General features: G+C 35.2%; 2 protein-coding genes across 2 annotated transcripts; both read right to left on the reverse strand.

Moving 5' to 3' along the window:
- Positions 1-66: 66 nt before the first annotated feature.
- On the reverse strand, positions 67-5,770 carry asmtl (acetylserotonin O-methyltransferase-like). The gene is made up of 14 exons (XM_079426958.1): positions 5,671-5,770; positions 5,143-5,273; positions 4,918-5,049; positions 4,773-4,820; positions 4,618-4,682; positions 4,466-4,530; positions 4,262-4,370; positions 3,597-3,957; positions 3,113-3,287; positions 2,699-2,883; positions 2,471-2,603; positions 1,133-1,273; positions 856-978; positions 67-534 (listed from the first exon to the last, which is right to left on the reverse strand). The coding sequence occupies exons 2-14, from the start codon at positions 5,233-5,235 to the stop codon at positions 263-265; spliced, it is 1,902 nt and encodes a 633-aa protein (XP_079283084.1). The 5' UTR covers positions 5,236-5,273; positions 5,671-5,770; the 3' UTR covers positions 67-262.
- A 2,771-nt stretch (positions 5,771-8,541) lies between these two features.
- Positions 8,542-14,499, reverse strand: p2ry8 (P2Y receptor family member 8). Its single transcript, XM_079427301.1, has 2 exons — positions 14,452-14,499; positions 8,542-10,371 (listed from the first exon to the last, which is right to left on the reverse strand). Exon 2 carries the CDS (start codon positions 10,355-10,357, stop codon positions 9,323-9,325), a length of 1,035 nt encoding a protein of 344 aa, XP_079283427.1. The 5' UTR covers positions 10,358-10,371; positions 14,452-14,499; the 3' UTR covers positions 8,542-9,322.
- Positions 14,500-15,685: the final 1,186 nt, after the last annotated feature.

A 15,685-nucleotide genomic window follows, 5' to 3' on the forward strand; every position in this document is an offset into this window, starting at 1 on the left:
ATCCATTCCCTATAGGACTGCAAACCCCATTCCTCCCTATAAAAAACTAGCTAAAAGACAAGAATGCTGTCTTTTGATTCAAAACCATATTTAATTCAATATACATTCACAGTTAAAAAATAGTTCTGTAATTAATAATAATCATGTACAAATACTTATTTTGAGCTTTTTGGTCAGAAACATTCATAATATTTGAACACAGCTAAAACACTAAACTAGAATAAATCAACTGTAGTGTTTCTGAAATGTTGTAGTTGTTATATCACTCAAGTTCTGCGGTCTCAATGGATGCTGAAGAACAGCCTAGTAATGTTCTTTTGTCATTTGGGTCTTCTTTCACAAATAGCATGGCATCCAGCAGGTTGTCCGTGTGTTTGATGTGTTTAGGAGTGAAGCCATGTTTCTCCAGTAAGTCACTGTATTCAGTGGTGCTCCTCTGCTTTCCTTCTGTCATACTGAGGGCTTGCAACAGGGCTCGGCTCGGCCTTTTCCTTTCCTCGTCCAGGAAGATCTCAGATACCAGAAGCCCACAACCTGTTTGGTAGCAATACATTCATAAAGCAAACATTTAAACAATTGACCTTGATTTTAAAAAAAACTAATTTTTAAGACCTTTAGATGTTCACAGTTCAAAAAACTTTAAAGGAACCTGTGATGTTGAGATAGAGTTGATTCTTTAGGAATCAATTAGGCTAGGAATTCACAAACTGGGATGAAGATACCCCCAGAGGGCGCTAAGGGGCCATATGCAAAGGGATCATCATATTAGAGGGTCCTTGGCATCAAAAAGTTTGATACCTAAGAATCAGACTTACACATTCAGAATTTAATAATGTCACTTTTTGAAGCACTTACCTGGTGTGCATATTTTGGACAGTTTACTCAATAATACATGCAGTTTCTCATCAGACCAATCATGGAGGATCCGTGCAAGAATATACAGGTCTGCTTTAGGCAGGTCATCTTTAAAGAAATCTCCTATCATGCGAATAAAAAAAATACATTAAGTGTGGGGGGGGGGGGGGGGGGGGGCAATCCAAGAATTTCGATTTAAGGCCTTTTGCACATTACTCAGGATGTACGCTGTAAAATTATTTTATCATAAAAATGTTCATATAAATTCTTCACTGACCTGCAACAAATGACACTTTGTCATAAGTTTCTTTAGGCTGAAAGTGGCATCGCATCTCAATGACTTGTGGCAAGTCAAATACAATAACTGACAGTCCAGGATGGGCTTTTGTAAACTCGTATGCCATGGCACCAGTGCAACCTGTGTGAGAACAGAATGCTTTTCTAACATGCTCATACCATAGAAACATATATATTTTGTATCTCTAGACTACACTTCAAAAGTTTTGGGTTGGCAAGATTTTTTGATGTTTTTTGAAAGAAGTCTTTTATGCTCACCAAAGCTGCATTTACAGTATTCTCAAAAATACAATAAAAACAGTAATGCTTTTGTAAAATATTATAATTAAAAATAAGCATATTGTCTTTAATGTCACTTTGGATAATTCTAATGCATCCTTTCTAAATTCAAATATATTAATTTCTTTTTCTTTTTAAAAAAAAATAATTTTACTGACCCCAACATTTTTAATGGTAGTGTATATTTATTTCATGTCAGAATCAGGTTTAACTGACCTCGCAAGACCATCCGTTTGTCCAAACAATGAAAGAAGGCTGGAGTTTTTGGAAACACTATTATATTTACAATTCCGTTTAGTTACTCTACTGTCACAGAAATGAAACCCTTCACTCTTAAGTACCTTTAAAGTTGTTTTCTATTTTTGTCGGTGTGGAAAATGAATTCTAGCTCTAAATTTAGGTCAAAGCAGGTAAAGAGAGTAAACAGGATACAATTAATACAGATGTCTTTGGCATAAAAAGCCCTTGAGAGAAGTGGTAATTACAAGCATTTATAATTTGCATAAGCTTGCAACTCCTTTTCAGATAAGCAGCTTTTGAGAACAAACTCTTTCAGAATAAAATATGCATGCACTATGCTCTAGTGAAATCTCAAATTATGCAAGACAGCAGCAGGACGGTGGTTTCTGCACATCTTATCTGTGCGTTCTCGCGGTCACTCGCTCACGTCTAAATGGGAAGTCAGACACGCAATGTTTTGATCTGTTTTTGTTTTTTTTAATGTCACAGTTTTTTCATGAGTGAGGAATGTTGAATAATCCGGAACGTTAGAAAAAAAAAACCTGAGATAATATGTTATTTTAATTAACTTTTTAACTTTATTTTAATAAACATTTATTTTCATTACTTTTTAATATTTTATTTGTGATTTTAACATTTATTTGACTTTGAATTTACCAGATATATTAGGACTGTCCATTAAAAGTTATAGACTGCATTTGAATAATCAGTAGATCATGAATTTAATTACCTAAAAATGAACCAATTGACATGCTTTATTTTATCATCTGTCTCTATTTTTGAGGTAAAAATCATATACCTCCAATGTCACAAGCTGTTTTATAGGGAGAAAGATCAAACGCTGTTGCCACATCTTTTCCAGTCACCCTTGCGATGCTGTGCATTGCATCCGTGAATCGTATCTTAACTTCATCTTTACTGTAATAGGCATCCTAGAAAACAACAAAGCAGTTCTACTTAATACTAAAATATCAATAGCTTTTGAAAATGCAAATGATATAAGCAGATGCGTTTAACTTGCGTTTACCTGAAACCCATCCTCATTCTTCTTCCCAAAAGCTCGCTCATGCTGGCTGGTGCCCTCCCTGACAGCGTTTTCTAGATGACTAAAGAGAGGCCACACCAAATCATTGCAGTGGAGAATGTACCCATGAAATGACTCTGGGCTGTCTGATACCAGGAAGCGACTGGCCTGTTCTGTATTTCTATACACTGCAACAGACAATAAACAATGTTACATTCACAGTCCACCTCCGGACATGTAATAAACAATCAGTAGGAGGAAATGCATGCATGCGAGTGCCTTGCTTTAATGAACAGAGAAAGTGCTTGTTGAACAATGAGCTTAGATGTTTCAGAACTCGCATTTCGGGAAACCACATGCGATTTCTACGACAGTAACACCATTTATGTGAGTTAAACGGCAGTACGTAAATCTTACCACTGGTATTTTGCTGTTTGACCCGTTCTAGAAGCCCTAAAGAGACAGCAGCTTCCAGAAGCCTCTCAGTGCCTAAAACAGAGGCGTTGATTTGACCAGCTACCTCTTCCAATGTCAAACTGTTAGAGCCGTTCAATACATCAAACACCTTCAGTTTGGATGCTGTGAATAGAGTCTGATAAACAGATGCATTGCAGAACAGTTACCACACATTTCCCCATTGCTAAATCATGCAAACCATTTGTATTTTAATGGTTCATGTGTAAATGAATGCACTGAGAGCATAATAGCTAAATTAAGTTTAAATATTAAAGGTGTAGTTCACACAAAAGTGAAAATTCTGTCATTATTGACTCGCTCATGTATTAAGTCTAAACCTATGCTTTTAATTTTGATGAACACAGGGAGAAATGTTACCAAAATTGCACTCTGGCAGAAGTAGAATATGTAAACTATTCCTTCAAATTTAAAGAATCATGACTACCTTTGAAGCTTTGAACCCATCCAGTAAGCTGATGATACTATGGGGGACGTCCTGTCTGCTGTCCTCCGGCCCAATCACATTCTGTTCTTGCACTGACATCCGACTGCCATCTTTACCATTTTTCAATAGCTCAACCTCCCGGTTTCCAACACCTTCAGACAAGCTGTTAACCAGAGTCCAAGCCTCATCTGATTCCCGTTTGACCTTGTGGGCTGGACTCTCAGGTGGGCTGTTAAAAATCAATCCCAGCTGCTTGCAGAAGTGGTTAAGAGGGAAGCCTACCACATTAAGAAAATCTCCTTTCACATACTCCACCAACATGCCACCCAAAGCCTGGATCCCGTAACCACCAGCCTTGTCCCTGTCAAGCACAGATAAATCTGTCAGTCACATCATTGATAAGAATTTGCACGGCAGGCGAAATGCCAGAGTACAGAAAATGGATTTATTTACTCAAAGTGGACTCCCTTACTCAAAAATGTACTTTGTTGAATTTTCCCTTGTCATTTTCAACACGTCAAACCAAACACAAAAATGACTAACTAACTCTATAAAGGTCCAAATTCCACAGGTTCAACAAGTTCAAATTTACTCAACATGCTCAGCAAACGTGATCGCAACATTCAATGCATTTAGCATATGAACATCAATATACATAAACTCACATGGGCTCTCCACTGTTGATGTATTCCCAGAGCATCTCCTCAGATAAGTCCGCAAATTTAACTTTTGTCTCTTCATAAAAATCAACCACTTTGTAGTCTGTCTCTGAACCTGCAAAGAACAATGATTAATCTTTAAAATGATCAGTCTATTTTACAAATACAAGACTTTAATTGTAAAAATAAATACATTAAACTTTCACATACCACTCTTGTCATGGCAGAGCACAATAGCTACACCCGTGAAGACACTATGTTCCTTACCACTCAACCTAAAATACAATCATTTCAGTATATTTCAGTTTCTGCATCCGTGCAATAAACGTCTCACTGAAGACAACATAAAAATGAAAATGCACCTAGACAGCATACGGTAAGCATTTTGTTTATCTGTAGGCTTCTCCAAGATCAAACCATCAACTGTCTGAGGATGAAAAGAGAAGACAAATTTAACAAGGCAGTTTTCAGGACAGAATATCATATGTAAAATGTATTATATTATACAGCTACTTACCACAACAGTGTCTGCTCCAATTACAATATCTGGACATTTCAAGTGTTTCTGAATCCAACACATATACAGTTATACAGAATAAAGGGGACATTGTAATGTCAGAAGCTAAAATTTGCTTTCTCACATACAGAAATATACAACTTACAAATGGCATTCGGCGAGCCACTTCCAAAGCCTTCTGTTTGGCGGTCTCCACTGCGTAGTCATATGGGCTCTTAAACAAGGACTTGTCCAATGTTTCTTTAAACCAAGATGGAACCACCTCGAACCGTAAACCCTGCCTCATCAAAGCAGAGAAAGAATAGAGAAAGCACTGATAATCCAAAGTTCATTGCCCATGTAAACCTAATAAAAATAACCAAAAACTTACAGCATTAGATAAAATCTCCAGACGTCGTGGAGATGCGCTTGCCAGGACAACAAGCTTTCCACTCAGCTTGGATATTACTGGATTTAACAACATATTACACCTCTCCTTTCTGTCACTTCCAGAGGTCTGTCCTGGGAATCAAAAGAAACATTATATGCATGTGAAAATCAACAAGCATAATACTGGGCATGGTAATAAAGCACGTGGCTTATAAGGCTGCATGAGTCCATGTTCTCAGGGACAGCAACCTCGACAATGCTTGAAGGTGAGCTTGACCACAATTTATCCAGATCATAATTGTCTTATCGTTGTTTTTGAAAGAGAAAAGATCCGTCTACTCATTTCTAAGAACAAGAATTAATGCACAGTGTGATTGCATCAGAAGTGACTTTAGTCTAGTTATACAGCAGTGTATTCATGCAAGAACTTGGCGTTTATGTTTTGATATTAATTCACTCAGGAGTAGCAAATTACACATATATAAAGTAGATAAATATTAATTTATCTTTATTCTTTTTAAGCATTTACCTGGAAAGGTTTACTCCACTCAACTCTTTAGCTTCCCGAAACGCACTGCACTGACAGGACAGGCAGATATCCTGATTCCTGAAGAGGCGGAGTCTATCGCGCACATGCGCAGTTACCTGTCCTGATATAACGTCACGATACTACTGCGTTACCACGTGTAAATGGAGTGTAGTTTCATTTAGACTATTCTGGACTTGACATTATACTGAACACAACTTTGGAAAAAATATTTGTTAATTTATTAATAATATCCACCAAGATGTATCTATTACTTTTTCAAAGGAATTATTTTAGGACATTATGAATCTGACTCTACTAAAAGCAATGCTTGTTTTGTTATCAATTTAATTTATTTTCTTCGTAAATTTTATATCCTCAAATGTAAATTTACCAACAATAAACCACTGTTTAATCGAAAACAATTACCAACAATAAACCACCGTTTAACTGAAAAAATTGCTTATGTTAAGTAAATTTACTACATGGCAGATAAAAAAAATTATATAAAAAATTATATAAAAAAATACATGGCAGATAAAAACATTTTAAAGCAAAAATACATTTCAGGTATACAATATAAAATATGATAATGATTGTATAAAACCATGTAAAGTATATGGACTAAAATTACTCAAAAATAAATAGCTTTTTTGTTTTTTTAATTGATAGTAGATGAGTTGCTCACCTAAAAAGTGATAGTACGCCTCCAAATACAAGACACATTTAAAAACAAAAGAAATAAAACATTTCTTAGAATAGTCAATTTCTTATAAACCTTCTCATTACTGGTTTATGGATATCTTAAAAAAAACTTTGTTTATATTTTTATTTAAAATACAAATGGGTATTCCCCAATTACTCAACACAGCCTATTCAATTGAGGGTTTGGCTTTGTTTTCCTACTGAGGCCTCTCTACAGTGCTCATACATTATACGTACATGTATTTACATTGCCTTGACTGTTCTCTGTAAATTCTACCTTCTTGTACACTATGATGTGCAATGCATATTGGTCAAACTAGGTACTTTTCAGTCATTATCTCCATCAAGTATAAAAACATCAAGAAAACAAAGCCAAAACCTAAATAGGTGATTTAGAAAATCCCAAAAGAGGATGTATGGTCACCCTACTTAGAAATATTAAAAGAGTTGGTTCAATTTTAGTGGTAAGCTGTATCATATCAATATAACAAAATATGTTGAGTCATTAGGGAATACCCACTGTATAAACATTTCTCTAAAAATATCCATAAACCAGTAATGAGAAGGTTTATAAGAAATCTTAAAAACTATTCTAAGAAATGTTTTATATCTTTTGTTTTTAAGTTTGTCTTTCATTTGGAGGCTTACTATCAATATAAGTGAGCTTTAGCCCACAGCTATCAATTTGAGAAAAATGCTTTATACATTTATACATTTTGAGTAATCATAATCCAGATCATTTACTGTATATGGTTTTATAACATCACCAAATGTTGTTCGGGAGGGTTTCAAGGAAAATTCTCCTCACTCATCCAAAAACATATGGTCAGATGAAACTGAAAAAAATAGCTTTTTGGCATCATACCCATCAGATGAGTTTTGTACAAACAGGGATAAAAAACAAAAGTACCCCATGTCCACTGTTAAATATACTGCTGGATCTTTAATGTTGTCGGCATGTTTTTCTGCCAGAGGTCCTGAACATGTGGTTGTTGAGGAGAGACCCCCCCCCCCCCCACACACACACATGATTGTAAAGCGCTTTGGGTGTACAGCAATACACAATAAAGCGCTATATAAATGCATCATTCATCATTCATCATTCATTCATTCATTCATTCATTCATCTTGTTCAGATGCATGGCATCATGGATAAAATACCAACAGATAAAAAAACAGATAAGAAATCTTATAATGGGTCGTGTTTGTATCTTCCATCAGGACAACAATCCAAAACAAATATCAAAATAAACACAAAAATTGGTCACTGAGCACAAAATGAATCTTTTACCATGGCTGACCCTGTCCCTGTCCTCTGACCTGAACCCTACAGAAAATGAGTGGGGTGAACTGAAGAGAAGAAGTACTAACATTCAGAGCTGTGAATCTGAAGGATCTGGAGAGAGTCTGTATGAAGAAAATGGTCTCTGTCATCAGGTATTCTCCAAACTCTTCAGGCATTATAGGAGAAAACTCATAGCCGTTACCCTGAAAAAAGGATGTTGCAATAATTGGGTGCCAATAATTGTGGTCAACATGAACTAGAGAAGCCATTTATTTCACAATGAGTTTTTCCCCCCACTTTCAATTGTTTTACTTCAATGATAGGTTGGAATTTTGTGAATGAAAGATAAAAAGAAATAAACAATGTAATTTATTTTCACAGCCACCTTTGCTCATATTTACCAAGGGTGCCAAAAATGCTCTCTTTTTTTTCTCTTACTCACTTGAACCATGACATCACCTGTCGTAGTGCATTTTGAAGTGGCATTTCATTGCAAACTGCTTTATTTCCTTTTTGTGCATTGCACTGGCCATTTCTTCAGCATTCAGTAGTATACTTCACATTGGTCTGAGACCACTTACATCCATTTCCTAGAAGCTATTTTATTTCCACTGAGGTCATGCACATTGTTTTTTTACTTTTTAAAAATTCCATTTGTTCAGTACATGTACTTTGCACAGTGCTTTGCTTGACATGTCATAGTTATCAGTTTCAAAGGAACTGAAAAAAATGACCTCACTGTGACATGTCTGTGGTTTAGTTTCTCAGAACAATTAGCCTAACAAAAAATAAATAAAAATAAAAATTAGCTGGTTGTAACATTTATTTTGTTCAATAGACCATATGTAATATTTAGTCTTAGAATGACAATAATTACAAAATCAATTTGCTCAGATGTATTTATTAAATTTAACATGACAAAATAAATGCACCTATATAACTTTGCATACTTTGTTGCCACAGAAGAATAATATCCAGCAATAAAAACAAATAACAAACATGTAACAATGTAATAATACAGGCACGTTATAAACAGCTTAAGTAAAATAAATATGAAAACAGTAGAAATAGAAAAGAAAATGAGTTCTAACTAAACAATAACTGCATGTTTTACAGTGTAAAAATAATTTACAGGTTAGAAATACATCTAAAATAGCTGCCACATTAAGTCTTTGTACTTTTTCAGTCAAATCAGAAGTTACTGAAGTCGCTGCTAAGTCTAACCACACATCAACAAAACAAATATGTCAGAGTTTCAGTGAGTAGGAACTTGGTTGTCTGATACCAAAAAAAAAGTAGGCTACACAACATCACGTGGCCTGAATGCATGTGAGCAGCATGCTTTTCCTCAGCTGCTCAGCCAGCAAATCAAAACAGAACAAAAGTTAAATGCTACAAAAGAATAACAAGAAAACAAAATATAGGAAGCGGCCCTGTTTATGAGCTTGCATTTACAAATACATTATTATAAACACTAGGAATTGTGTCAGAGCTGTGACCTAGCGGCTAGCGGCTAGCGCTTGTGCTCTGACTCATTTAACAGTGCTCATGTGGCCGCTGCAAATCTGAATCATGACTAGGATTTTCCTGATTATGACATTTCCCCCTCATCTAAAATAAAAATAGCATAAACTGAAAGTCATGTTAAAAACAACAAAAGAAGTGTTAAAAATTGTCACAGTCTTCATTTGCATCGCACGTTGTACGCCCAGAGAAAAAGCTTTCTCTATGACCCTCAATCATTTGCGTCTCTCCCGTACTGAGCGTCTGCAACTTCAGCATTTGCCTCAGCTTCCGACGAAACTCTTTTGATGCAAAATAGTAAATAAATGGATCTAGGCAACTATTAACACAGCTAAGAGACAGGGAGAGTTTATAGTAGATATAGAGAGACTTGTTGTAGAACAGCCTTGCGATTGAGTGGGCCAAGAGTAATATGTTATTGGGAGCAAAACAAAAAATGAACACGAACAAAACGATGCACGCCAACCGCACAGCACGGCCTTTCTGTTGACTATTGGACTTTCTGACCAGGACGCAGATGATGTTAATGTAGCAATACACTGTTATGATGAACGGACAGAGGAAGAGGATGATGAACATGCCAAAAAGGAAGCCCGCCCATTGAGCAGTGCTAGAGAGCATGTTCTTCCTCAACACGTCAAAACATGTGGTGATATTGCGCTCCTGTACATAAAATGTCAGGTTTGTGCGTTCCAGCGGGATCAGAACCACAAGGACTAGCAGCCATATGAATATACAGGCAACAATTGCATATGTTCTCTTCTTCCTCATTTCTCTGAAGCGCATTGGTTTCACAATCCCCAGGTAGCGGTCGGCGCTAATAGCAGTCATGAATAAAATGGAGCAGTACATGTTAACAAAGAAAACCACCGTTAGTACATTGCACATGCCTGCACCCAAAGTCCAGTTGTAGCCCTGCATTTGGTACGCGATCTGAAAGGGGAGCACAGTGCCCACTATCAGGTCAGTGATGGTGAGGTTGATCATGAAGATGATGGAGGGGGTTTTCGGAGAGGTGCGCATCAGTAACAGAAACAGAGAGATGCCGTTACCGCTCAGGTTGGCAAGGGTCACGATGACATATATGGCTGACACAATTTCACTGGCCAATTTGTTGTCAAACATGGCCAAGGTAGCATTGTCCATTTTGATGTTGTCCTTTTGTGAGTCATTCATGGTTGTTTTCCCACCTGTTTGAAGAGACAGATTACACCTTTGATTTTACCACTTGAACCTCAAATTGTGATAAACATCTGCATTGTTGGTTAGTTTTATGTGTTGTACAAAAATTGGGTGTAGAAACAATTGTTAGTAAATTTCACAAATAATTACAAAGAAATGGCAAATAAGACATTGAATTAAATGTGAAAATAAAGAGTAGAAAGACTGATATAGTACTCCAAAAATCAATTTTATTTACAATTTTGACAAAATCATAATTTTACACTGTAGTTGAACTTTAAGTGACTCGTTTAAGATTCTTTTAAAAATGCATAAATTATAATTGATGTATAGATTATAATTTATATAGTTTTCACACTCTCAGAAAAAAAGGTACAAAAGCTAGGATGGAACACTTCCAAAAGGAACATTTTGTACCTTATTTACTCCTAAAGGGTGCATATTAGTACCTTAAAGGGTACGTATTATTACCTAAAATATATATATTAGTACTTAAATGGTATATATTAGTACATTTTGAAAGGGCACTACTGCAGTGACTACTTTTGAACATTTTTTTTTTTCTGAGAATGAATGTACAATGGAAAGTTTTAACATTTATAATTTAACTGATCTAAATATTTTCATATTTATGTTAATATTAACATTATTTATTACAACTAACAATTTATTTAACTGATCAATTCTAAATAAAATAAAATAATATTTGTTTTGATTTTAGTATCTACTTTTAAGATACTTGTGATACTGTTTTGCTGAAAATACTTCTCCCTGCAGTCACACAGGAAAGACGAGATATAACACTGTAAAAGTGATGCTACTTCACACTGTCACAGACTGGGGTGCACGTCTGTGAACAGGAAGTGTGAGGCCAGGTTATAGGCTTTTCAAACATGCTACTTCAGCAGGTACACACAATGCAGATGGCACATATAACCAACAAATCACTGCCATAAGTCGTAAGTCTCAGGGCTGTTTCATAAATGTTGACTGAAATGATTCACACGGATAGAGTCTCGTGTAAGGGACTTTTTTTGTGTTTTTTTCAAAGGAAGTGAAAAATAATTTTAATGCCACAGCGTGTGCCAGCATCAGATTTGGTAGTCATTACAGATCTCGTGTGGCTGTCTTGCACAGATTGCAATTGTAGGGGTGGGCTGTAGTTCTAAATGCTTTACGTGAAATAATGCTTTCTGAAACAGTGTCCTTGTTTCTTTAAAAGATATTCATAGACTTGATGTGCCTTTTTTGAGGTCATGATGCCAACTTATGGGTACACCACCTTTCTGCATACTCAAACTAAAATGTGTCCCCAGCTCTGTCTAAAAGTCAACACTACGCTCTTGAGTCATTTATTTTCTGCTTTATAATTCTTTGAATTTTGTGCGACCAAAAGCTGACTTACTCCGAAAATCTACATGCAAACGCTAATTAAAATAATAATTAAAATGAGCAATAGTAATGAGATTTTTGAACATTTCATAATTTTATTGTTTACTCTGCTTAATATATTTAAATTTGAAATTTACTTAAATCATTTGTGTTAAAACTACATGAATCATTTTTGTTGACAAAAGTTAAGGGGCAGTTGCCAGCACGCTTTAAGGGACTGCATTAGAAAAGTAAATTTAGGGATTAAGTGTTATTTTATCTGTTTTTTAGCTAATGTTCAGTTATCTTGGACATCTAGAGTTTATGTACTGTTTGCTAATTTTGTGGTTCTCATTATGCAGAAAAGTGCGTGTGGGCACTGCTGACACCAGTCTTTTCTTATTTGTTTGTTATACACATTGTGTATTCTAATTAACACAATTGCTTGTGTAAACATGAGAAAACAATTAAATGTAAGCAAATTATAAATACATAGTACGGCTAATTAATATATATATATATAAGTTAAGTTGATGTCTAAGCCAAATAAATAAAATGAAAAACTTTCTTGTGATTTTTTCTGGCTGTTGACAGTATTTACTGAGGTCCTACTTTATATTAGATGGCCTTAACTACTATACTTACATAAAAAATAAATACAATGTACTTGAGTTCATATTGTATTGCAAAACACTTTTGCTGCTATTGAGGTAGGATACGGGTAAAGTTAGGGCAGGTTTTGGTGGTATGGGTAGGTTTAAGTGTTGGTTAAGGTGTAACAGTGTAATTATAAATATAATTACAGAAATTAATTACATGCAGGTATTTTTTAAAATATTAGTACAATGTTCATGCATATCTCAATAAGTGCTTTGGATCAACTGATTCATTTAAATCTAAGTACATCTTTTAGAAAGTGGAACATTTTCGGGTTTATGGAGTGATGAAAAGAGATATCCAAAATCTCCACTGTAAAAGCCATTGAATGTATGTCAATAGAATGAAACAAAAAAAAAATCATAATTTATGATAATTTAAAATCATAAATTATTTTAAAAATGTTTGCAATTCTTAATGTAGTAAATCAACTGGGGAACATATGGTGATATCTATTAGCTGATGGACAGTTTACCCCCCAATTCAATTCAGTTCAATTCATTAATCATTTATTCATTGCATGTAGTTTAAAACCTGTATGTCTTTCGTTCTTCTGCAGAGGACTAAGGAAGATATTTTGAAGACTGCTGGGGTCCAAACAATATTGGACATTGTTGACTTTCAGTGTATCAGTAGAATAAAGAAAGTCATACATCTTTAGAACAACATAATGAGTAATTTTTTGGCGGGGGTCATCTACCCTTTTAGCTAAACCATTGTTCATTACCTACAGAATGTTTGGATTTTTTTGGCCATCGGCTATTTGATTATTCTGCTAAATATTAGCTACACCTATACTTGAAGTCCATCAATTCCATCCTTCACAAGTATTTTTATGTGGGTGTTTTAAGCACAAGTTTTGTGCAAGCGCTCCTTGCACAACTGGTGGAGAACACATTAACAGTGCTACTCACATCAGTACAAACGGATGTAAACTGTACCTGATTGTACGGCATGTCATTTTGAATTTAGTATCTGGCTAATTCAAAATCGCTAAATGTATAACCTTCTAACCTATTATCACACTTAACTTTGCATGTTTTTTGCAGTGAAACCATACATATGTGACGGTAACAACCTAGCTACAGCTTGTTGCCACACTTGCTCGATTGAATAGTTCTCAGAATATGCCCCCCCCCCCCCCCCCCCCATATACTCAATTTCCATATAACCACAAACCACTTTGTCTACAAAAAGCTTTAGTATTCTCACAGTTATTGTCAAAGTTCATTAACACATATTGCCCCAATAAAGGGGTCTGATATCAAACTATATGGAGTAAGTTGTCACAATGGAACCTGCTATTAAATCGCCTTTTCTAAACTTGTCAGCGAAATTAAAATAGTAAAACAGCTATCAAACACAAATTCAAAAGCAGAATGTAAAAGGTAACATTTTAGTTTGAGGAACAGAACTCAACTAAATTATACAAATTTAAAAGAGTTTCAGGAGTTTGAAACATCATATAAAACCACTGCCAGATAAACACATATTGTAAATTAGATTTTACTATAAATCCACTGCTTCCTGATTACATTAATAAAAACATAATACAAGCTCAGAGTAAAATCTGCTTGCAATCCCACAGTACTTTCTCGTCACTCATGAGGTGTTACACCATCATGACTCATCTGCTAGAAGTCAAAACAAAAAGAGCTCTCTGTTGTGAAATGACATGGTATGTGATCATTGAATTTTAGACATTTTTTTTTTTTAACAGTGTTACTATATTTAAAATTTTACAATGTCGTCCTTTGTATCAAAAGGAGATTCAGTTGGAACATTTAAAGTACTTGTTAAATCTGCAGTAATTTTGGACTGAGATTTTATGAGATCATCTGTGAACCATCGCACAGTTCTACCTCGACAAGAGCAGCAAAGCATTCAGGAAACAATTCATCTGTTCTAATTAACAGCAGAGCGCACAATGTGACTATTCACTAAAATCTGAATTTACAGTAATCTTTCAAGGAAAACCACATAGGACTATCACAGCGACTCATAACGTATATCTGCACATATTTAAGAAATAAAAATCAATAGCAGGCTTGTGTACGTACCTCAAGAAACATGTGCAACTTCCCTCGTGTGTTGATGGCAGTTAATCTGGCATGACTGTTAGACTCAGGAAACTTCTTGATGAGAGGAAGTACACCACCTGACTACTCATTTCAATCAAAATATAGTAAGCTTAGAGGTACAAATATGTGAAATGTAACAACATTTTACGTTTCCAAAATATCATATATTTATAACAGTTCTAAGATTACATACAGTTTCATCGTTAAAGTTATAACCTATTAATCCATCGGTTCAGTGACACTGAACAAAACAAAACTGAATTTTCAGCATCCACAGGGGAAGTTCCTCTAATGTAATGCTGATTTTTACACAGTTTCTCTTTCTCTTAATAATTTGTGTCTTTTAATGTTTTGTTGGATTGGATTTTTAAACACCTGCTAAGGTGAAATTGATGTGGTAGGATGTGGTGAAGGCAATACTCCACATAAACCAGTAAAATAAAGGCACACGCCATTCTTAATGCCAAGCACAAGAACTCTGAGGGGTCCCACCCAATGAAACTATGAAATGAACAATTCACGTTTGAGATACGCCAAATTTTTAGTAGGTAGATGCATTAATACAAACCTCAGTGTTTCTTTGGTCAGGCCTGTAAAATCCCATGTGGATATATAGAAATAGACAAGAAAGTTTTTATTCATAGATTTTTACAAAAGAAAAACAGAAACTAATTCAGGGGGTTTCATCAGCATCACACCTGTGATCTTGTTTCCTGTTTGCTCAACTTTTATGTCAGTTATTCATGCATTTTTACTAGTGTTTTATATTGGAGCAAGGGGAACTGCTATTTGCTTTGACTAATGAATGACTATAGATAACTGCCATTAGTGACAGTATAGTATGTGCTTATTAAATCTTTCATCAATATTCCTTCACTGAGAACAAGAAAAGCAGTGATAGGTGTACAAAAACCAGACTAAGTAAAATTAGAGGTAAAAAGTCATGCCGCGAAAGACACAGGAAGACATTATGACTTGTTTTCTCAGTCTGAAAGTGTGGGAACTAAAGGAGTAGTATGAGAAACTGCAAATCACATTAATTTCTATCTTTTCAGCGCAAACTGATTCTGGTTTAGAGTTGACTCACAAAGAGGAGACTTCAGCTGCTGAGCTGTTTTGCAACCAAAAGCCATAAATCTCATAAATCCAGCCTAGAGAAAAAGTTTTTTTTTTTCAGTTGCGATTTAGCTGCACAAGAGAAACTGTAATTACG

The sequence above is a fragment of the Barbus barbus genome (assembly GCF_936440315.1).
Source record: "Barbus barbus genome assembly, chromosome: 10".
NCBI lineage: Eukaryota > Metazoa > Chordata > Actinopteri > Cypriniformes > Cyprinidae > Barbus > Barbus barbus.

What these genes read in the sequence shown, in the direction of transcription:
- asmtl (XM_079426958.1), bottom strand. Translation starts at nt 5,235, where the DNA reads ATGTTGTTAAATCCAGTAATATCCAAGCTGAGTGGAAAGCTTGTTGTC. An exon ending in TGGCTCGCCGAATGCCATTT is followed by an intron (nt 4,821 to 4,917) that starts GTAAGTTGTATA and finishes TGTTGGATTCAG; the next exon opens with AAACACTTGAAATGTCCAGA. An exon ending in ATCAACAGTGGAGAGCCCAT is followed by an intron (nt 3,958 to 4,261) that starts GTGAGTTTATGT and finishes TGTGCTTGACAG; the next exon opens with GGACAAGGCTGGTGGTTACG.
- p2ry8 (XM_079427301.1), bottom strand. Translation starts at nt 10,357, where the DNA reads ATGAATGACTCACAAAAGGACAACATCAAAATGGACAATGCTACCTTG.